Here is a 23948-nt window from a genome sequence, read left to right as displayed (position 1 = left end):
GCATTGCTAGTAAACAATATTTTAGAAAAACAAAAACCATCTTTATCGAATCTGTGCATTTTCTTGATATAGAGATCATGTCTCATATTTTTAAAATAGATGTAGATATAAAAGAATGATAATAAGTATTAATATTTTATGATTTAAAATAGGTTGCAAGTACAATTTATTTGGTAATGTCATGGTGATGTTTTTCCACCAGCAGTGGAAAGAAGTTTAATGATCAAACCTCATTGGCAACAATGAGCCAAAGAAGCCCTAAATGTCTGTTCAGGAACCCCGAGTTCTAGTCACCTTCCTGATCCCTGTGTTGGCCATTTCGTGTTCCTTTCTGGGTTTCATTTGTCTCCTCAGCAGAAAAAAAAGACTTGGTTTAGATACATGCTGTTCAATGTGTTTCCAGCCATCCCTCTGCCTACAGAATCAAAGTGGCAGTGTGGGAGCCAGGAGTTGGCATTTTCACAAGGCTTCTGTGTGACTCATCTGAAAGTATGAGAAATGTTGAGCTATGCTAAAGATTCTCGAACTAGATTCCCTCGAGTACGTGTGGAAGTACCCCATAGCTTCCACAGTTCATTTAAATTTCATGAACCCTATACACATGTGTACTACTTATCTTTAGAAAACTGCCTTCCCTTGAATTAGCTACCCTAACGATATGCATCCCCCAAATCATTTCCAAATTACACAACCTATTAGGGATACTTTCATTTTGAAAGCCCTTTATGTTCTCCAGGGCCCTTAGCACCAAGAAAAACCTGGGAACCACAAAATAGTAGTCTGTGTGTAGCTTGTTTAAATTATTCTGTAAGTTTGTCTTACCAAAGAGCCTTTTAAACTTTACATAGATTTCCAGGTCTGGAGATTTTCTTTAAAAATGTGGCAAAATTTGATAACCCCTGCTTTTCAATTCTAGTTGGTCTCAGTTGTCTGGAGTTAATGAATAAAGATTCCATTAACTAGAGGTACTTCCTTCCAGCTCTCCACAGTCCTAAGTAGACCCAGTTGTCCCCAGCCTGAAAAAAAAAAAGGAGAGTAGCATAATTGTAGTCATAGTTGGACATGTGTACTTTAGTGAAGGAAAATGAATATTTGCATAATTGTGTATAAGTGAAAATATTGTATGTACTCTTGGTCCTGTCCCTCATTTGATGTATAGACTTCATGATCATGTTTTCAACAGGTGCCACAGAATTATTTCCATAGGAGGTACTCAATAATTTCATCTGAGAGAACTATCAAAGTGAAAGTTTGCTGAATTATGTTCTGGTTGTTCTTATTGTTCTAATGGAGGATTTACTTAACAAGCCTCTCATCCACTAAGTACCACAGAAATCAGACTCTCACAATTCTGGAGAAGAGAAGTCCAAAATCAAGAGGTGAGCAGGTTCTGGAGGCACTGAGGGAGAATCTGCTTTGTCTAGTCGCTCAGCTTTTGCTGGGCTGTTGTCAATCTCAGGCATCTTCTTGACATGGGGATAAATCTCTTTAATCCCTGTCATTGTGTTCCCATGGCCTTCTCCCTGTGTGTCAGTCTTTTTTTTTTTTTTTTTCTGTTCATTGATACTTAGTATTAGGGATCAATCTAAATCTGTAATGAACTCATCCTGAGAACCTTTCTTATGCCTGCAAAAATCCAATTATTTCCAAATAAAGTCCCATTCATCATAAAAAGCATTAGAACATGCTAGACTTTTTAAGGGTCTTACTCTTTAGCTAACTACACAAGGGTGATCCAGGTTTTTTGTTTGTTTTTTTTTAATCAGCAAAGCAAATTCTGGCTAATCTATCTAATTGCCTCTTCCTGTCTTCTGACTAGATATTCTGTGCTGCAAGCTCTCCACCAGTCCTGCTGTTGTGGGGAGCAATCCTTTCTCCTATCATTTCCCACTTTACTGAGAACTTATGGAGAATATCTATTATTAGAGCATATTGACATCAGAACTTAATCCCTCAAAACAAAGAGATAGTGAATGAGAACATGGTCTGTAATTTTGAACAGATAAGCCACATTAATACATAAAACTCAAGATGAGTCTCTTAGATACGGTCACTGATTTTTTTTTAAGTCAAGGAGAGTCTGGGTAGTTTATTAACTTAAAATATACATTTAAGTCCTAAATATTTTAGTATATATGAAATTATATTGACTTAAATTCATGCAAAAGTGCACATTACTTTGTATGGAAACAAATTTTGAAAGAATAAATAAACTATTATTGAATGTTTATTAGGAGTGCCATAACACTTTTCACTTAAATTTATAATCTCATGTAAAAGGAGAGTGTAAAATTATATATATATATATATATATATATATATATATATATATATATATATATATATATAGTAGCTGGGCACATTTTAGTTTACAGAGAATAATTTTATTATGAATATGTAATGCATCTAATTCTGTAGTAAGTATAATTGGAACAGTGATTGATTTTCGCAGTAGTTTTTTTTTCCTCTCCAGTGTCATCTATCATTTTAGCAAGTGTTCTTTCCTTTTACTTTTTAATTCTGATTGCCTTTTAAAGCCAAATTCTGCAAAGTAAAGTGCATTTTTTTTTATGCAGAAGAATTCTTTAAGCTGTCATCATTGTGACAATGCTCTAGCTGATTGAGTCCTAAATAACTGGGAAAGAAGCAGAAGGCAGTTCTTGGTGTTTATTTTTCAATTTCTTAGAGAAGAGTTTGGACTAAGTGTACCCAAAATTAGGCATCTCTGCAAGTCAGGCACTCATCCCGTTGATTGCAGGTGGCTGTCTTTTGGGCTTGAATTCCTTGGCAGCCTACTGGCCTTCTTTGCTGCACTGGGGCTGGGCTGGCTTGCAGTTCCTTGGACTCAGCAATAGTTGCTTTATCTATGTCCCATACCCCAAATGTAAGTAATAATGATTTTGTGGTACATGGTATGTGTATAACCCAATTAATTAGACACTCATCTCCATTGCTTGTCTGAAATATAGATTGCATTAACCAAATAATGAGAGATAAAGCTGTATTTCCCTGGAGGCTCATTTCTTTTACTTCCTGGATACCAGTAGCTGACTCAGCACTTCAGCTCACAGAAAGAGTAGGCTAATGCCCATGATCAGCCCTAAAGGGCCAGAATGCTCCTGTTGCAGCACAGTTACCAACAACTCCCCTGCTCCCTTAACTACATAGATTTATAGACTGTTTCAAGATTGGGCCTTTCTCCACCAAGACTGGCACATTCATGTCATCTCACCTGAAGAGATAACTTGAGCTCTAGGGACAGTATCTGCTCTGGCTTCTGGCTTGGAAAGATTTTTCCTAGTAAGTTCTACCTTATGTGAATTCAAAAGCAGTAGTGAGATGAATATTCCTGAGCCCCTTTTATAAACAACCAAATACCTTAAAGTGCTCAATTCCACCAGCCATTCATCTAAACCCTTGAGGCTAGTCATGTTTCAGAACTAAGAATTTAGGTGTCTAGAAAATTAATATGGTACATCTGCACATGTAGGGTCTGTAGCAGATACCCATAATCAAATATTAACATTTCTATGTTTCTGATAAAAAATATATTTCTAGTAAAATAATTGTCTTTGGTGGGTTAAATAAAACCTTTAAAGAGCCTCAAATCCATACTGTTCAAGTTAAATGAACCATCAAATAGAATAGTCTCAAATTCAACCAAATAAAAACCCAGGCTGGTAGAGCACTTACAAGCATGTGCCAGGTCTTCAGTTTGGTCCTCAGCACTCAGAAGAAGTCAAATGGTACAGAGAGGGAGCAGGGAATGGTGGAGTCTATAAAATCTGTCCTCTACCAATTCAGGGTAGAATATCCTATGCACAATAACAATTTCTTTGGGTTTTACATTGAGGAAATTGCCTTAATTTAGTCAAAATTATTCAATCTTCACAATTTTTAAGTTAATTTATGTGGTGTTGCCCACACTGACAGTTCCATAGATACATCATCAACATTTGGGAATGAGAAGGACACATAAAATAAATCAGCTTATTTTGTTCATCTTAATTAACTATCAATTAGAAAAGACAAGAGTTAGAATGTTGACAACATATAATATGTAAGTTATCCATATACTTTTGCTTGTATATAACCATTTATTAATAAACCAAATTTTCTTAAAGACAGGCTTGCATATGTAAATTTTTGGAACTGAAAGCATGTGAAATTGAAACAAATGCAATTTCCATTCAAAGAGTATGTGAATTTGAAAATATGGATGATGAAGTAAGTATTTCTGTAGTTTGATTCATTTTTTGAAAATGTGGTATCATTATAGAGTCCAGATTGGCCTGAAATTCACAGATCCTCCTGCATCTGTAACCAACTGTGGGATTACAGGAATGAAAGTGTGTGCTAGCACAGCCAGGAATTCCTAAGTAATCAAGAGATGACAGTGGACTTAAGTGTTGTCACACACCTTGAATTGACAGGTTAAAAGTATATTTTAAATAAAACATACATTCCTAATTTTCTGACATAATATTCAGTATTTCAATGTCAGTCATGAAAGCCAAAATAATTGTAAAATAAACATATTACTGAAAAATTATTATATTAGGACACATACTAAATTATATGTCAATGAATTATTACTACCCTGTTGATGTTGCATAAAACACAATATTATAACTTTGTGCAGATGTTACACTGCAAAAAATTAATATAGTCATCTAATAATTATTAGAATCAGTACAATTTTAATTACACAATTGCTTATATATTTGGCTTTATGTGTACAACATTAACATATAAATGAGTGTATTTTGATTATTTTAATTAACCACAAATAGGGAAAACAAAGAGACTCTTGACAGAGACTCTTATTTAATTTATCTATTTAATATTTAATTTATCTATATCTTTTGCTCATAGGTCAATTCTGTCTCCAACTTCCAATAACTACAGGGCAGATGAAAACAAGCTAGTTAGGGTTTTGTATCTTCCTCAAACCACTTGAGTTATTTTTCTCTTTTGCACAGTAGTCTGAGGAATTGAGAGCTACTGCCAACTAAACAATCTAATACTTCTGTAAAGGGATTGTTGGTGCCATGTGGGCCAGAGTCCAAGGTGTCTGGTTCTTCTCAAACAGAAAATTGGACACCCAGGGAAAAAACTGGTAAAGATACAGAAAAGGAGAAAATGGTGTTTATTGAGGCAGAAAGCAAAGAGCAGAAAGCATCCAGTTAGGAGGGGTGGGTTCTCCAGAGCCTTGTGGACCACCTAGTGGTCTCTGAGCAGGCCTTTTTATGGGGCCCCAGAGCCTTTTCCTTCATTTTTCCCACGTTTCATTTTCTCCTCCTGGACTGAAAATACTCCAAACAGATGGTGTTGTTCAACCCAAACAGTCAGAAAACCACAACTTATTGTCCAAAGAAGGGCCTTGATTTTGACGGATGGTCCTGTGTGATTGATGGCCTTGTTTTCTAAGCCCATTCCATGTGGCGTGCGGGAAAGCGATCGCCTTCTAAGGTGGGAGTGTTATTCTCTTTCCTGTCGGACTGTTATCTTTTTGCCCCCATGTCTCCTGCATGCCTATCCCCTTACTACCTCCTCATTCTTCCCGTATTATTATTTGGTCATAGCTCTCACTGTCTCTCTCGGACCTTACTCTGTTAACCACCTGTTTCATTTCTAACCTTTAAGCATCCCCACCCTTTGCTCCTCCCAGCATGGTAACATGCTGAAATATCCTCTACATAGTCTCCCTTTCACTTAAGTTTTACATATCCCTGCAGATTCTCTCTGGTCTTGCCTTTCCTTATACGTATGAATTTCACAACAATCAGATCATCTTTGTATTCTGCAGTGTCCAAAAATCAGCTCACCCAGTCTATTGGCTATATGGTCTTTGGCAGTAGTATTTTTCAAGACTCAAATCAGGTTACATACAGAGAGATTTTTGTTTATAAAATGTATGTATGCTTTCATTGGACTGTTTTCCATAGTAAGGAATATATATTCTGCTAAAACTATTGATGTGAAAGAGGCAAGTTTATTCAGAAACCGTAGAGCCTCCTTTTCACGTTCACTTTGTAGAAGATTCTGAAAAAAGGTTGTTGTCAATGACTTCCTTTTGCAGTTTTTGGACTCTGTCATTGTTGGACTCTCTCTAACTGGCGTTTGATGTTGCCATTCTACTGGTCATGCCTTATGGAGTTCACAAATGGCCCCCATTCAACCTTCACTTTACCAGACTCGGCATTTGACATTAGCAATCTCTCTTCCACGAAATGCTTTGCCTCATTGCTCAGGCACCTTGCTCTCTTATGTGTTCTTCCACTTTCTGATATTCTGCAGGTCTGCCAGGAAGGCTCCTGTCTTGAGTCCTTGGCACAAGTAGCTAGTTCCCTTTTCACAGAGTGCTTACTTACTAAAATCTACAATGCAGACTCCTTTACCATGTCAAGACTTTTCTAACTAACCTACTGAAAAGAAAACTCTCCTTTCAATAACTTTTCCTCTTTCTGGTCTTCCAAAGCTTACCATTACTGAACACTCTTGTCGCGTCCGCCTCGACCAGCAAGGAAGACTCAACACCAGGCTCTTCTCCAAGCAGTTTATTCAGGAACCTTGAACAATCTTCTGACCCCGGGGAAAGCCATCTTCTCACTCCGGGGAAAGCCAGCCCACGCCCTTTATAGCCACTGGGCAACCAACCCCGTAGTGCCACGTGGACAATGCCGATAGGGTCAGACATAACGCAAGCAAGCCAGATTCCATGTCCAAGCCAAATAAGGAGTTGTTTATCCTAGAGAACACCTGCCATCAGGAAGGTGGAAGCCGGACGCCGGCACCATCTTTGAGGTGCAGCTGTGCACGGCTCTCTACACACTTTGTCTATTTACTTATATGGCTTCTGTCTCATTCTATCTCTCCCCCCTTGGCATGCATATTGTATAAGGGGAAGATTTTTCAATCTGTTTTCTTGAATGATGACCTCTAGTACTTTAAATAACTACAATCATTATAAGCACTACCTAGTGCAGTGGTTTGAATAAGAATGGCCCCCATAGGCTCATGTATTTGAATGCTTGTTTCCAAGTTGGTGGAACTATTTAGGAAGGATTAGGAGGTGTGACCTTGTTGAAGGAGGTGTGTCCCTGGGAGCAGACTTTGTGGTTTCAAGAGCACACGCCAGGCCCATGTTGCACTTGCTCTCTGTGTCCATCTTGTGGATCAGATGTAAACTCTCAGCACCATGCTGCCCTACCTGCCACCACACTTCCCACCAAGATGATCATGGACAAAATCTCTGAAACTGTAAGCAGGCCCTAATTAATGATTTTTTGTTCGTTAAATAAGCTGACTTGGTCATGTTGTCACTTCACAGCATTAGAACAGTCGTGAAGACAGAAATTGGTTCCAGGGAGTTGCATATTGCTATGCTGCCTTTTGAAAAAATTGTAGACTTGGATCTCTTGAAGCAGTTGAATGTCAGAAGTGGGGCTTAATGGGCCTCAGTATTATGAACTTGGAACAGTAGTGCTGAGAGCAATGTAGACTAGGGACTACAAGCTCAAGTAGTCTGAGGGGAATAATATTAGTGATCATTCTTGTGATATTTTAGCAAAGAATGTGGCTGCTTTCTGCCCTTATCCAAAAGAAAACTGCCAGAAGCTAAATTGAATTTTTGGATTAAAATCATTGGCAGAGGAGATTTCAATACTGCCTAGTACTGATTGTGCCATTTGGCCATTAGTGATTACTCCTATGCAGATCTACAATGAAAAGGAAGAAGCTAGACAAAGAGAAATACAAACTAGTTTAAAGAGACAAAGAGCACCAGTGAATGTAGTGTTGTAGCCAAGTACTGTGCTCAAGGAAATCAGAAGTTAAAAGAAAGGCCTGATGCTAAATGGAATAAAGGGAGTGGCGCCTTCAAACAAGATCCTACACAGCCAAGCTTCCAGCTCTTGAAAAGAAAAGCTTATTCAACCAAGGAAACCATCTAAAAGCCAAGGCCTATGTAAATATAAGTCATGGAAAGGGCCACGTTTCAGCCCAAGCATGCAGTAGAACTTATTATGATTTTTTTCCCTAATATGCTGCATCCTCTTTTTTTTTCCCCCTTGAGTGTTATCTTTGCACAGAGATTTTCATGTTTAATTTCTTTATCCTTTCATTTTTAAGTGTATGAGGGTTTTGTTTTTTGTTTTTTGTTTTTTGTTTTTTTTTTTTTCTTGCATGCATGCCTGCAGACCACATCCATGCAGTGCAGTGCCCTTGGAGGGTGTCAGGTCCCTTGGGACCAGAGTTACAGATGGTTGTGAGCTACTCACTGTGTGGGTGTTCAGTCTAACCCAGGTCCAATTGAATTCAGGTCCTTTGGCAGTTGAGTGGGTGATCTTAATGGCTGACCCATTTCATCAGCCTATTTTTTGTTTGTTGTTTGTTTTTGTCTCTTTTATTGACCATTCCATCCCCAGAACCTGGATAATATCTGATATTCAGAACTGACATAACCAACACTTTTGAATAAGAGAATAAATGAAAAAAAATGTGGCCTAAGAATGAGTAACAGTATCTGGAAATTAGAACTGGAAGTGGTTATTATAAAGATGACCATTGGAATTATTTTACTTTTAATTTGGTCAGAGTTGGACAACGGCAGCTGGTCTATCTTGTTTGTGATTTCTTCTTAAAACAAAGTTCTCATTTTAGGTGAAGCAACAGCCTCCACTGATTTTAAGATAAAAACTTGGTGCTGAACACAATCAGGAAATAGTTGTTTTTTTTTTTTTTTTGTTTTTTTTTTTGTTTTTTTTGCTGTACCATCTTGACAATTACTCACAGATTACATCCTATCATTGATTCAGGCAAGTACATTTTCTTTCTTTGTAAAAACAAAACGAAAGGAAACAAAAAAACCCAATTCCTTGGCAGGTTGATATCGAACATATGGAATACACTACTTACCATGGGGCAAGGATTTTTGTTTATGCACAAAATGAAATGTTCTTCCTAAACATATAGAAAACACTTTCCAAAATAATTAGAGGAATATTTTATTGATAAAAGAATGCTAGAAAATTGTTTCCTGCACTAAGTAATATCTGCATTTGGAACCGAAATAATTCATGTGGTAGCTTAAACTTTTCCTTTGGAAAGGTGAGGTGGAAAATCAATTACGGTTTATTCAATTCTATTTTCTTTACATTGCAGGATGGTTGTTCTGGAGTCCAGAATTATGGAATTCAAGGTGCCACAGAATTTGACTCATTGTTAAGGACTTTTCTTTCAAATGACAATAGACACTAGAATAACAATACTCAGGGACAAAGAAATGAGTTGTTTTAGTTGTGTGTTGACTATCCTGAATGAAATTACTGTAGTGCATCAATATTTAAAAATAATGGCAGTGAGAGATGCTCAGAAGCACGTCTCTGGGTTTGAGCTGGTGCATGTACCAGTTAAGTGTCAAACTTCACAGCCATCCTGGTCTCTGCTCAGTCTTCTTAGTTCTGTTCAAACCATCTTTCTTTACATTACTCAAGGTTCCGTCTGCATTCACTTCCTCAATAAACCCGTCCTCTCAACCTCTTACCTGCCTGCGTGATCTAGATGCAACTTTTCTGTGTGCATTCATCCCATGCATATACTTTCATCATGCTTGGACCATACATAGTTTAATTCCTTAAGTTTTAGTTTAATTCCTTAAGTTGATGTCACTTGCTAGAAAAGTACTATTCAAAGTCAAGTGCCTGGTTTCAATCAAACTTGGTATGACATGTTAGCAGCACAGTCTCTGTAGCATGTATTTTGGATTCCTAGGCTGTAAAGACTTATGTACGCATATGTGCTGAGCAACTGTCCAATTTATGAGATGAAAGGGACTCAGAAAAGCCCTTGAGCAGCTTTTATAAAAAGAGGCATTGGCTTGTAATTCTATTCTTACTGAATCTTACTATGTTTAAAATAATGTTTTATATTAATTACTTGCCTTTGAGTAAAACAATATTATATTAACGTTCAGGCTGGATCAACCTCAGGGAGATACTGTCAGTATACATTCGAGAGAAAATTGTTGGCTTGTAATACTTACCATGGTTTGGATATAATATTTTAATAAGCATATTGTTTCTGTGATAAAAGCAACACTGTATGTCTAAAATACTAAAATATGAGGTATTCAAACCCCTATGATATTTTTCTTTCAAGAGTATTTCAAAAATGTTCTCAGTATTTACCAACTTCTCTTTTTTATTTCCCTTCCTCCTTCCTACACAATCTTCTAATATAACTTGGAAGTCAGAGGAGGGTGTTCCAATACTCTGAGACTAAAGTGACAGAAGGCTGTGAGCCACTATGTGGTGCTAGGAATTGAACCAGGTGGTCTGCAAGAGCAACACATATTCTAAATCCATTCAGGCCTCACGGCCTATTTTTAAGATACAATGAAATGAATTTCGTAAGACAAGAAACATGTTTTTTTGTCCAAAAGATTGACACAAACTTTATTAGAAAATTATGAAGTATGAACTGTCAACTGAAAGATGACATATGGTATGCAGATTTATTAACTGTGTGGATCAAGTCAGCACTTGACTCCACTAGTTAAAAGCGATGGCTTGTTAATCAGAGTTCTAAAGAAACTGTTCACAGAAGAACTAGCTCTTCTAAATTAGAAATATGCGGAAAATATAGGAGAAATCCCAGGAGATGTATAGGATGCAGGAAGATGTGATACTTCCGGAATTAGATCACTCTCTACAAAGTCTGTACGCATTGCATCAGCTCTATCTTCTTCTGTATTTATATACATCAAAAATATACTCCACCCCAGTCATGGGTGGAAAATAAACAGTTTAAAAACAAAACTGCAAAATGGTATGCGTTTACAGCAAAATGTGAATTACCTGTACACACATATTTAAGAGGCACAATCTGTTCTATACAGTAACTGTCATACTGAGTTCATATTATACACAGTGGTATTTGTTAAGTTAGTGGTTTGAGTGAAAACACAGTCCCAAAACATGGATACAAAATAAATTACTTATCACTTAGTATTTTTAAAGCTACCTACTTCAAAAAAACAGTAGCCAAATGTACAACTAAAAGGCTCATTTTATGAAAACTGATCTCAGATTTTAACATTTGTACCTTTGAAATAAACTACACTGATATCAAGATTAGGTATACATAACTCTGTCACCTATGACTGAAGACAATTCCCTTCATTTTTTTAACATTGTAACTATACTAGAGAAGAGGATGGAAACTACTTATCCCCAACTCCAACACCACTATTCTATTTTTTCACAGAAATTATTTACCTTCCCATTTTTGTATTATTTATCTGGTCCATTCTGCAAATTGTTCTTGTTCATGTCTTGAGAACCATCAATTATCTGAGATGTTCAAGTTTGCTGTCTATAACCCTACATGGCTTAAGAGAAAGTTGAAAGCGCATATGGAGACTGTAGCATAACTTGAATACTTAGTCTCAAACATGTTCACACAGATACTTTTCAATATAAAATCAAAGATTCGTAGTCTTGAATATTTTCAGAACGCTGTTAAGGGCTTGTCTTTGGCATTTTCTCTACTAGTTCTAAAAGAAAGCACAGAATTTTCTATTTTTCTCTGTACCTAATGCATACTTTTGGTGCATGAAAATGATTGAACAGCAACTTCACTATTGAGCAACACTTTTCTTCATAAAGCTGCAAATAATAACACCTTTCAGCATTATACTCTAGGAAGCTGAAGAGCTTCATCTTGTTGAAATTGTCTCAGTTCTCACAACAGTGTTAACAGGCTACACTTTAGCTTAATAAAATAGCCAGATTATAATTCTTACATGCCTTCATTAAAGCAAAAAATGATCCGTACCTTCCAACACGGCCAGCACAAAAACTGCTGGGTTTCCTTCGCTGGCCCCTGTGTCCATCTGCCTTGCCTTTTCTCTCCTCCGATCACTCCCTACCTCCCTCTCTCCTCTTCCCTTGTTATTCAGAGATAGGGACAGGGTCTCACTAAACTGCCCAGGATGGCCTAGAACTTTCTGGGTAGCCCAGACAGTCCTGGAACTTGGTATGAGCACCCTGCCTTAGTTTCCAGAGTAGTTGGATTATATTCTTGCACTTCTAAGTTTGGCCCTGGGAAAAAAGGAAACAAAACAACATAACCAGATACAAATAACTGCTACAATATTTGATCTGTGCAAAGGTCCTGGATAGCAAAAACCGAGAGGAATGCAGCTTTATTGTGACAATAGCACTTTGAAAAGGCAACTGATAACACCCTACTGTTTTCTTAACAAGCAGAATGGTAAAAATCCAAGCAGAGAATGACACATTGAAGATAAAGGAACTATAATATAAACCGGGAATTTCTACTATCTGGCAGAAAAGATCTGAATAAATCTGTAGCTATTTTAGGAAGAAAAACTGGTCTTTTAAACACTTTAAAATCGGTAGATTAGGAGAATATAACACATAAAAAGTGAATTTTTGAAAGTACAATTTATATGGCAGTCGATGAATACTATCTATGCAGTTTAATAATACTGCTAACTCCCAGCCAATGTAAAGACCTGACATCAACAGTCCTTCAAGTATAGACCAAATTAGGAGTTACATGTAATAACCAAGTAAAGAACTATCAGCCCCTAATAAAATTCAGTAAAAACTGGGGGCCTTACAGTTGGCACTATTTACTGTTTCCAGAATAGTGTGTGTGACTGGTTACCTACTTCCAGAATCCAGAGAAGCATCTAACCTCAACTCTGTCACTTTAGAAATACGATGAGAGTTCTCCAAACACAAACAGGACTCATCTGATCATATTCGATTCTAAAATAAAACTGTATGCAAAATTTTCCTGTATAAATGTCCTCAGGGTAATCTTGTGAGCTGTTTCATGTACTTCTTTTCAGGAGGAGGCTTCACAATGGACAGCATCAAAATCACTAGAGCAGATCACAGTTACCAGCACTCCCCTGAGTTCAGTTGAAATTGGTTTTCTGTAAATGCTTATTGGGAATTTCTAAAGCACTGACTTGGAGAGGCCAAGAGCCGCCGTCAATGCCCGCCTGGATGGCCACTCCCGTCACCACTGCCAGGTCCGGGTCTACAGATGTGTTGGGATCCTTTCCAAAGAACTCTTGGATGACTTGGCGGATCCGGGGAATCCGAGTCGAGCCCCCAACCAGAACCACCTCATCAATTTCCGTCTTGTCTAGGTGGCCTTCTTTTAACACTTGCTGAATGGGCACGAGGATTTTCTGAAAGAGATCTTCGTTGAGGGTGTCGAAGAGCTTGCGTGATACTTCTGTCTCAAACAACACCTGACTTTTTCCACTCTTGCTTTCGGAAAGGCCAGATCTAAACACTCTGTCCACATGGTGACCATCCCCTGGGGTAAGCTGGTCTTTTGGCAGATTAGTGTCACTATCCTGAGGTGCCTGGCTGTCCTTTTCCTCAACAGTGAGTAAAACCGATACCTGGGCGGACTCATGAAGTGTCAAGTTTAATTTGACCATTTCCACAGCTTGTCTTAATCTGTGGATTTCCTCTTTCCTGGAAGGAAGAAAGCCGTATGTTTGATAGATCTGTTTATATAAATACTGAAGAAGCCTCTGATTGAAGTCTTGTCCCCCAAGTTTATTGTTTCCTACAAGAACAATTAAATACTTTGTTATTCATATGTGCACATAAATATGTACTCTGCATGTTAGCATATTTTAAGAATAATAAATCCTGTAATATATTAAGATTTTATTAACATATGTATTGACTAAGAAGAACGATGTTAAAATCATTTTAACTTAAACAGTAAGGACAGCTGTTATCTGCTTCTACAGATCTAGAAGCAATTTTACCTCACTCCCACTGTGTCTATATCCATCATCTACTATTGATAAACAAAGCCAGCAAGGTTGGAAAATCTCAATGATTTAAGAGGAAGCATCTCAATGACATCAAATAATTTTTGACAAGAGAATGATGTCATAGACTGCCTTGTTACACAGCTATCTGAAACACTAACATCACTATTCTCAACAGAAGAAAACGATTTTTAGGGTTAACAGTGAACATACATTTTATCTCATTGTTAATGATTAAAAGCTTAACAGAAATAGTTCTATAGGAAAGAAAAACATAATATAAACTCAATAGGTATCTTGGCTCTAGTGAATCTGGTTAATGTTAGAACAATTATACAATTCAACATAAACACCCTTACATTTATAATCTCAAAAGCACAAAGCAAAAATCTTGAAAAGATTTAAAGGGAAAGAACTTATTTCTTCAGTGACATTAAAATTGCATTTCTGAAGACATTTACTTCATGAAACATAAAACAGATGAACTGATCTGAAACTCTTCACTTTAAAGTTTTCTTCCTCAATGCTCCTTTCACCCTCACAGGAAAGTCCTGAAGGAACTTCCTTATCTTCTGACTTGTTGGAAGTCTAGCCATTTGATTTTGACAGTTAGCTGTGATCTGCACATAGATAGGAGCAACACTACACAGAAAATCACAAAATATTCTCAAAACCAAACCAACCTGCTACATGCTAGGCGTACTAAGGGCCACATGCCTGGCCCTCTTTAATTCTGTCTTTGTCTTACCAGACATTGCTCGTGTTAGAAACATCCCTCCTTGTTTATTCAGCAAGGACACATCAAGAGTTCCTCCACCCAAGTCTATGACGAGCACGTAGAAGACATCGACCTTGTGGAGCCCATAGGCCATTGCTGCTGCCGTCGGCTCGTTTATCACTCTCAAGATCTTCAGTCCTGAAAGACCCCGGAGAGCAAAGCTTTCTACTCAACTTGTAAGAACAACATGCTTGTTTCCCCTTTAACATGCACTTCACCAAGCAGCGACAAGCGCAGTGGGAAAGACAGGGCTATGGAAACAGCAGTTCTTCTCACTAGTGTAATTCAAATTAGTATTACAGAGCACAACAGTAAGAAAAGAAAAGCCCGAGTTTAGTAAGCTGACACTTTATTAACAACTGAAAAAAATCTCTTCCAACCTTTTCTAATATTGATAGTGTACAGGGAAATATAGAGTATGGAACTGTGATAAGCTGATCTTGTGAAAAGATCACGTTACCCTGACTAAGATCCCTGCTTTGAACTAACTCCACCCTTCAAGTGTTCTCTGTGAAATAAGGCATGAACTTCAGGAGCCACATCAACATTTCAAAGTCTAAGAATTCTACCAAGGATTCTATGCCCTTCCCTTTAGTTATAAAACTCAGTAACTCTGCTCTGGTCATGTCAGGGTCCTGTAGTCAAAGACTTAAGTGTCCCTCTTTCAGTGGGGCACACCTGATCGCTCTATAAGGCATCCCTGTGCTGACTACCCTCTGGCCCTTTCTTCTTCCACTCATGTTATTTTCTGTTAAAATCTGCATCAGGAGCTCTGAACAAGACGTGATTTATCCTTGTGTGTGAGTGGGAATGAACGTGGACACTTGACTGCCATCCATCAGGAGCGGGGGATACAGCTACTATTAGTAAAGAGGTAAGGATGAGTATAAGAAGTTCCCAGAGTAAAAAGTGACATTTCGCCGGGCGGTGGTGGCGCACGCCTTTAATCCCAGCACTCGGGAGGCAGAGGCAGGCGGATCTCTGTGAGTTCGAGGCCAGCCTGGGCTACCAAGAGAGTTCCAGGAAAGGCGCAAAGCTACACAGAGAAACCCTGTCTCGAAAAACCAAAAAAAAAAAAAAAAAAACAGTGACATTTCAGGCTTATTCTATGCTTCTTGCTAGTTGAAAACAAGCACCACAAAAACAGATTTTTGTAGGATGGCGTTACATTCTTTTCATCTTGGAAAGTCTGGAAACATAAGTCACCTTAACAACAAAGAGATCATATCTTTTAACAGAAGTATAGAAGTACTCATGTTCTCTCCCAGTCTTTGTCATATACCTCATTAACTTAATTTTTGTTCGTTTGTTTGTTTTCTTATTTTTTTTATTTTTTGAGGATATGTGTGTCCTGGAGGATTTAACCCTGGCCAGGCCTTATCTGCTCTAGAATGTAATCTACGAGAAAGCTACATCCCCATCCCCAGACTGCTTTCCCCCCATAATATAAACATTTAATATTATACTACAGGGTTTATAATTATTATCTGCAAATATATATAAGCAGACAGCTAATTCATCTGTCACGTAGTTTATGTGCCTACAGTTGATTTACAAAATGGTAATTCTTGCTACAGAAGACTTTTGTCCTAACAAAATCCTGAGAGAAATACACATCAGTCAAGGGTGCTATTACCGGCAAGGTTGGCAGCTTGAACTGTTGAATTTCTCTGTTTTAGGTCAAATTCTGCTGGTACAGAAATGACAGCATTGGCAACTGGCATTCCAAGGTACTCCTCTGCCATTTCCTTCAGTTTTAGCAATAATCGAGACCCAACATATTCTGGAGAAACGACGATGGTTTCATTACTTGTTACAGAAAACTCAGCCATTCCATTTTTGTGTAAAACCTGTGAATAAGATTTGGAAAACAAGAATGTCAAGATATACATGTATACACATACATGCATTTACTTTCACATGTACATACTGGATTTATTCAACAAAAACCTTTATGAAGTTATACAATCCACTAGAATCTATCCAGTACGTTTTTCCAGATTAGCGTTTCCTGAATGTTGACACTTAAAACTTTATAAAATAAATCCATGTTATGGCTTTCAGTAATAACCAAATGAAAGTCAAGAATTTAACAGGAACCTAGAACCCTCTCACTACATACTTATTGGAAGAATGAATGACAACATGCAGGAGACTCGCTTTATTGGGAGCTGAATGTTTCAAGACCCTCAGTGGAAACCTTTTCACTTAGCCAAAGCACTTTACAGCTTCTCATCAACATATTCAAATAGCTGTTATCACTAATACTGCACTTAGGGCCATTACTTGGTTAAAAAAAAAATCTCAACAAAAACATTGCAACACCTGATAACCAGGACGGCCGCTAAGTGAGTAAAGGCCAGACAAAATATGCAATGAACAGGTGAATGATACGCAGTCTGGGTAAGAGTAAAAAGAGCAGAGAAAGAGTTCATCACACTCCTCTTAAACAATGTACAGACTGGTGATTCTGGGATAGTGTATTCTGTATTCTTACCTAGTCACTGAGTACAGCAAATTAAAACCACAGGGAAGAAAACTATAGGAAGCAAAGCCACAAAGGAGGCGAGAATTTATTCAGTAAGCTGTGATGATACAACTGTCTGGGGACTCTAATTCATTTGAAATAGCACTTCATAATTTGGAATAAAAGTCCCACACGGGATAAACAAAAACAAATTAAATGTTAAAGAGAAACCACTTACAAATAAATACATAAAAGCATTAAGATGGAAAAGAAAAAGAAAAAAAAAAAAGATCAAACCAGTGAACCAATAGAAAGGATGAAAGTTCCTATTGATTACCATAAGAATCAAGGCCATTCTTCTAAAGTTGAGATTTCATGAATGCCTAATACTTTGACAAGAAACAACAAATTATGCAACATAAAGACAATAAAGTGAAAAAAAAACACGTAAAAACATATTTTATTGTCAATAAAGAAAAATGAAACAAGTCCAAACAGGACAAAACAGAAGAAATGCATCATTAAATAAAATAAAAATACAGGAGGCTGAGGCAGGCAGATCTCTGTGAGTTCTAGGCCAGACAAATCTACAAATTGAGATCCCGCTTCAAAAAAAAAAAAAAAAAAAAAAAAACCCAGTAACAAACAAAACACCATTTTGCTGGAAAACAAAGGAATAACAGTTAATCCAAAAAGCCATTTTTCATTTGAGGATTGGCAAACAAAATAAACTGGGCATGGTGGCACAGGTCTATAGTCTCAAAAGGGTAAGGCTTTCAGGTTCAACAACACCCTGGGTATATAGCAAGACCTACCTCAAAAAGTAAATAAAGTCATACTACCTAACTCCATAAAAAAGAATGGGTAAGAGCATGTAATCTTTCTGGTTTACAGTTAAGGAATATGAATAAAATTCTTTAAACACACACACACACACACACACGCACGCACGCACGCACACGCACACACACACACATCCAACTCATCAATTCTACATGGCAGACAATTTCTGACTTACACAGGTATATCTATATCTTTATCTATCTATATACATATATATCTTACGGAACTTCAAAAGTTAGTATGATACCAGGAAAGTACGATAATGTAAGAGATACTGATGAGTTAGATCAATTATGTAAGAGAAGTCGTAGTTCCATAGTCATTAAAAATAGTGAGGTGTGCTGGGCGGTGGTGGCGCACGCCTTTAATCCCAGCACTCGGGAGGCAGAGCCAGGCGGATCTCTGTGAGTTCGAGGCCAGCCTGGGCTACCAAGTGAGTTCCAGGAAAGGCGCAAAGCTACACAGAGAAACCTTGTCTCGAAAAACCAAAAAAAAAAAAAAAAAAAAAAAAAATAGTGAGGTGCATCCACTTAATGCCTGACACACTGTTGCATTTCAAATATGCCAGAAAACACTAAAACAAGTGTACACAGTTATATGTATACAAATATGTACATAGATAGAAAATCTCCATTCACAGCCTAGGAGGGTTCCTCACCCTTCCTAAAATATCTTGAAAGAACAAACAGGTTATTAGGAGGATGGCAGAACAGGCACACAGCGAGTCCCATTTCCTTGACTGGGACATTATTGAGTTTATCCACCCTGCAGCTGCTGTGAAATTTCTTAGTGAGGGAATACAACTCCCTTACAGCTAAATCCAGTTGAGATACAATGATGTGCAATGTGCAGCCAAAGCATTAACAGAAATCATATGATACACTGACACAGAGTTTAGATTAAATTCATACCTTAAATGGATATCTGCCAATTTCAGCCTCCAACTCTTCCGGGGTGAAAATCTTCCCTATAAACCTTTTAGCATCATATATTGTGTTTTGAGGGTTTGAATCGGCCAGCTCCAGGCTCTCATAGCCCACATGCACATCACCATCAGTAAAGGATACCATGCTGGGTATGCTGATATGCCCATTTTCATCGGGAATCACCTTTACTTTTCCTGTCCCAGGAAAAAAGACACCAACGGAACAATAGGTGGTACCCAGGTCAATGCCAATCACTTTTGGAGTGGGCAATGGTAAATACTGTTGTGCCAAGTAGCCAGCCAAGAGGAGAGTCAACACAGCTGAACCTGAAAACAGACCAAGTCAAAGACACATCTTTATCGAGCTACTACTATGTGCCGTTCCTACAGCAACATCTCTTCAATAACACTCCTGAAGCAAACAAAATATTTTACTTTGTAGGATTAATAACTACTTTTCTAGATATTAAGTCATACATATTTCAATGGGTTATAATTAAAAATAAAACAATCGAAAGCCCCCAAAACTGTATTTCTGTGTATTTCATTGTATGAGAATAAAGGAATAAAATGTAAAGGTATTTCAGTAATAGTTAGGCTGTTGCTGAATGGAAATATAAATATGAAGCAAAAGCTGGCTACAATCCACTTTTCTTGACCTATTGCTATTTAGATTGATAGCTTCATAAAGAGTTTTATCTGTCATTACTAAAATGAAATTCCATTATAAAATTCTCACAGCAAAAGCTTTGGTATTGTAAGGTTAACCTCTTTGATTATCATCTTTACCCACTGAAAAGGATAAAATAAATAAGTTGGATGCACTGATTTTTTAAAATTGTTTAGGTATTACTGTTACCTCCAAACAGAGCTCACTGAGTGCTTTGCATATTTAAGTATGAATTAAGGTCATATTTCTCAAAGAGGTAGTATTTAGATAAGTATACAAGTGCTAACCCTGAGAGCAACAACATGGAAGTTTTCTGAAGACAAGTTTGTTCACAAGTGTGTGTGTTCCACGGCAAGAGCAGAGGCTCAGCAAATATCAATTAACAAACAAACAAACAAAAGATCCAATACAAACGTCATGCATATTGTACCCCAAAGCCAGTAAGGGCATCGCTCTGAATTCGGAATTAATGTCTTACTCGGTTTCACTAGTCTGTGTTATACATCCATTCCCACTCAGTCTCATGCTAAGAATCCAGAACGTCAGTCTGTACTGCTTGCCGTTGGCAATTGCGAGCTCAGTTCAAATCAAAGCCTGGCTCATAGCAGATCAAGAGCCTACCCACTTGTCTCTTCTAACCTAGAGACAAATCTTCAAAGCATTTCACCGCCACTAGCAAGGGAATGCAATCCCCAAACGGTTAAGTTCGGAAAGAGAATCCAGCTACACAGCACAAGGACCAGAATCCCCTCCCAAATCAGCATCCCCGAGTGCAGCCCAAGAGTCTACATCTGGAGATCCGTACCCCCCTCTCAATCCACGACGGGTTCTCGCAGCCTCCAGAGAACCGAATCCAGCTACTAATTCAAGACGGAGGTCTTCTGCAAAGAACTCATTCCTAGGCCCGGGTCCCTCAGAGATGAGGCCGGCGGCAGGACCCCCAAGAGGCCTCCATCAGCCAGACCCCCGGTTCCAGGCGCCCCGCCCCCACCAGCTCAAACAGCCTCAGCCGCCTTTTCAGGTTCCCTTCGGCTGTGTGACCTGGGTTCAGGAGTTGAGACAACCACCTCCTCTGCCCATCCAGACCTCCTCAAACCAACCCTTCGACTGCCACGGCAGCAGGGACCCCGGGACACAGACCTAAAATCGTCATCTCTCCGGCCATCAGTCCCGCCGAACCAGCAGAGAGATGACTGTACCGACGGGAGGCACCGCCCCCTACCCCCCGGCCGTCCCGCAGCCTCCTGGGAAGTGTAGTCCGGCCGGTCCGAGGCAGACGGAGGAACTACGTCTCCCATCACATCAGGGACTCCATCTACCATGAGGCCGCGGGGTGGAGTCTTCGCAGGCCCGTGAGGAAATAGTCGGCCTCCCCACTCACGAAGGCCCAACAAACCAGGCTTCGTTGGGGAGCCGCCTCCAGGAAAGGTCAGAGTTTGTCATTCATTAAACCCCAAACGCCGCGAGCCTACTGGCCTTACCGCAGTTCCCGTAGCCCCTCCTCGCCGCGTTGTATTGTGGGAGTTGTAGTTCTGGACTGCCCAGAGGTTGGAAGGAGAAAGAAGGAAGCTAAAACCTGTAAGAGTCTGAGGTGGGTTGCCTTGCCAGCCTGGCGCGGGATTCAGACCTTAAGTTTTTTTCGTTCCGCCTCCTTTTACGGTTTACTCCTTTGCTCGAAATCGAGATTCTAGATAGCGTTCTCGTAAGCCCTCCAAAGTCCCCTTAGTATTTCTAGAAGAGGCTCTGTAGTGATGCAGTCCTATAAGACTGTCTGGTATACCTGCTCCTTGCACTGTGATTCCTACAACAGATTGAACTGTTGTCAAGTGGAACTTCTTGAATCGCATCTAAGATAGAAACAGATTTAAGCCTCTAGGACCTTAGACGTTCATGAACTTTCCCAATATTAATAGTAAACTCATTTTCAGAAATTCGTTAGATTATATCAAATATTTAGACATACCAGTCTTAAAATCATCGCCAGCTGGGTGCTGTTGTTGACAGTAAATTAATTCAAGTGATGTTCAGGAATGAGGTTTATCCAAGACAGCAAGGGCACATTTTTGAATCTAATACTAACATTCAAATACGCTGTTAAAAACAAATATGAAACAATAAACCCTACTTCTGCTAACTATATCATAAATGGACAGAATTGTCTTCCTGGACAGGTCCTATCACATGTGCTAACTAATCATATTAGTTACTTTTCTCCTTGCTGCTACGACATACGTTATCAAAGCAATTTGAAGAAGGCAGAAGGATTTATTTCGGCTCAAAGTTAAAGGCTACAGTTCATCACATTGAGGAAGTCATGGTAGCAGGACCTTCAGCCAGCTGTTCACATTGTATCCAGAGTCAGAAAGCAGAGAGAGGAAATGTTTCCATGATGATTCTGAATCCTATCAAGTTGAAAAGAGTAACCACAGCTATTGAGGGTACTTGTGGTTTTTAGTGTATAAAACCTGATTTTCACGTCTAATATTTGATATAATCTAATGACTTTCTGAAAATGATTTTACTATTAATATTGGGAAAATTCATGAAGACTTAAGGTCCTAGAGGCGTAAATGAGGTCCTAGAGGTGTAAATCTCTTTCTGTCTTAGATGTGATTCAAGAAGTTCCACTTGAACAGGTCAACCTGTTGTGGGAATAAGCCTGTACTGGCATTCTGCTTGTGTAAAATCTCCTGTTTATCTCTCTGTTATCTGTCTAGCTATCCCCCTGCTTTATCATATTTTAGCCTATCTATCTATCTATCTATCTATCTATCTATCTATCTATCTATCTATCTACCTATCTATCATCTTATCTATCTATCTATTTATGATCTAAATAGACATTATCACATATACATACATTATGGTTTTAAGTCTGAATTATGGCTAACAGAGATCCCTTATAAAACACTTTTGTATTTTTAAACACTTTGTTATGTGAAATATGAAACATGTGAATTTATAAGTACTATTCACCAAAATTCTTATGAAGAAAGCATAATTCAAACATCCAATTGATGATTTTTATGGGTAATGATAGTTTGACAAGTAAGTTTCCTTATTGCGACTTTCCCTTTATATTTTTGATTAACTTTAACAAATTTGTCTCTATTGTATATATACTATAACTTGATAGTTGAACAAGGATGGTTTTTCTAATTGATTTTTTCCTTTGATTATGTATTTTTATATTAATGAGGATAAAATAAGTTGAATTTCTAATACTAAGTACCTGAGAATGTGAATTTATTTGCAAATGGGGTTGTGGAACAGGTAATTAGATATTATGATATAGTTGTCCCTTTAATATTAGTGTCCTCTTTAAAAGAAAATGGCTAAGACATAGGTACAAGAGATTTAATGTAGATGTAACCAACCGTCTTATTAAATAAGAAACACAGAGCCGATTCAGAGAAGAAAGCCAAGAGGTCAGAACTAAGAGCCTTACCCTTCCTGTTTCAGCTATCCTGCTTCAGCCAAGAGAGCTCTCCGAAAAAGGGGCCTACTTCCTGTGTGTATGCCTTTTTATAGTCTAGCTGTTCTGTCTTCTCATTGGTTGTAAACCTAAACACGTGACTGCCTTGTCATTGTCTGTATGTACCGTCCTCCAGGTCCTTAAAGGCCTGCGCCACCACCGCCACGCACTTGTTATGGCTCTAAAACTCTGACCCCCAGGCAACTTTATTTATTAACATACAATTAAAATCACATTTCAGTACAAGTAAAATACCACCACATTTTCATATGATAACCAATGGCGTTAAGCATTGAGTGGCTCATGCCAACGTAACAGTAGAAATGAGGAAGAAAGAATGATCCTATGGGCTTCAGAAGGACCTGAGGCACTGGTGGCATTGACTTTACACTTTTTCTTTATAGTTCTGCAATGATAAGCTTCTCTTATCTTAAATCATATAATTCTGGGCCCTTTATTATAGAAAATCCAGAACAATCTACATGATCTAAAAGGAAAATATTTCAATTACAGTAACCTGTCCTTGTGAGTGGAGTCGCAGCTGTTCACTCAAGGTCTCTAGGGAGTGCATGCAGGAAATGGTCATATTGACTCATGGATGAAGACATAACCTTCCAGTTATTGCCATGATGAGAATAAATGATATTGCTTTGACTCAGGGATGGACAAAAAAGAACAGAATATATGGAACAAGTTTCTGACTTTGGAAAATAGGTAGAAAATGACATTGATGTCTGCATTACCTGACTAGAGGATTTGTTCATTTTCCCCTTATTTGGTGAAGTAAGAGTCACAGTTTGCCTCCTCCGTTCTGCATGCTACTCCGAGACTGAAATGTCTACGTTATCTTCTTTCTTTCTTATTAGAATTGATTGACTACTGTAATGAAAAGGCTTTTAAGAACACTTCAAGAGTAGAATAGCTACCACAATTAATTAACAGTGCCTGCCATGGGA

At 38.3% G+C, this 23948-nt stretch overlaps 1 protein-coding gene and 2 long non-coding RNA genes across 4 annotated transcripts in view; 1 reads left to right on the top strand and 2 right to left on the bottom strand.

Moving 5' to 3' along the window:
* Nucleotides 1-787: 787 nt before the first annotated feature.
* LOC131922514 (uncharacterized) lies at nt 788-6577 on the bottom strand. The gene is made up of 2 exons (XR_009382299.1): nt 6487-6577; nt 788-1016 (listed from the first exon to the last, which is right to left on the bottom strand). It is a non-coding gene; the product is annotated as an uncharacterized LOC131922514 (long non-coding RNA).
* Nucleotides 6578-10426: 3849 nt separating this feature from the next.
* Hspa13 (heat shock protein family A (Hsp70) member 13) lies at nt 10427-20983 on the bottom strand. The gene is made up of 5 exons (XM_059276898.1): nt 20658-20983; nt 18834-19174; nt 16249-16462; nt 14583-14750; nt 10427-13620 (listed from the first exon to the last, which is right to left on the bottom strand). The coding sequence occupies exons 1-5, from the start codon at nt 20680-20682 to the stop codon at nt 12953-12955; spliced, it is 1416 nt and encodes a 471-aa protein (XP_059132881.1). The 5' UTR covers nt 20683-20983; the 3' UTR covers nt 10427-12952.
* LOC131922176 (uncharacterized) overlaps nt 20103-23948 on the top strand; it is a 45676-nt gene continuing 41830 nt past the window's right edge. The window contains exon 1 of one of the 2 annotated variants that reach the window (XR_009382227.1): nt 20103-21108. This is a non-coding gene — a long non-coding RNA (uncharacterized LOC131922176). The remainder of the gene's footprint in view (nt 21109-23948) is intronic. The other variant, XR_009382226.1, reaches the window with a different exon arrangement.

Source organism: Peromyscus eremicus, chromosome 12 (assembly GCF_949786415.1).
Source record: "Peromyscus eremicus chromosome 12, PerEre_H2_v1, whole genome shotgun sequence".
In the NCBI taxonomy this organism is placed as follows: domain Eukaryota; kingdom Metazoa; phylum Chordata; class Mammalia; order Rodentia; family Cricetidae; genus Peromyscus; species Peromyscus eremicus.
Note: the sequence above shows the minus strand (reverse complement) of the source record. Positions and strands in the feature narration are given on the sequence as shown.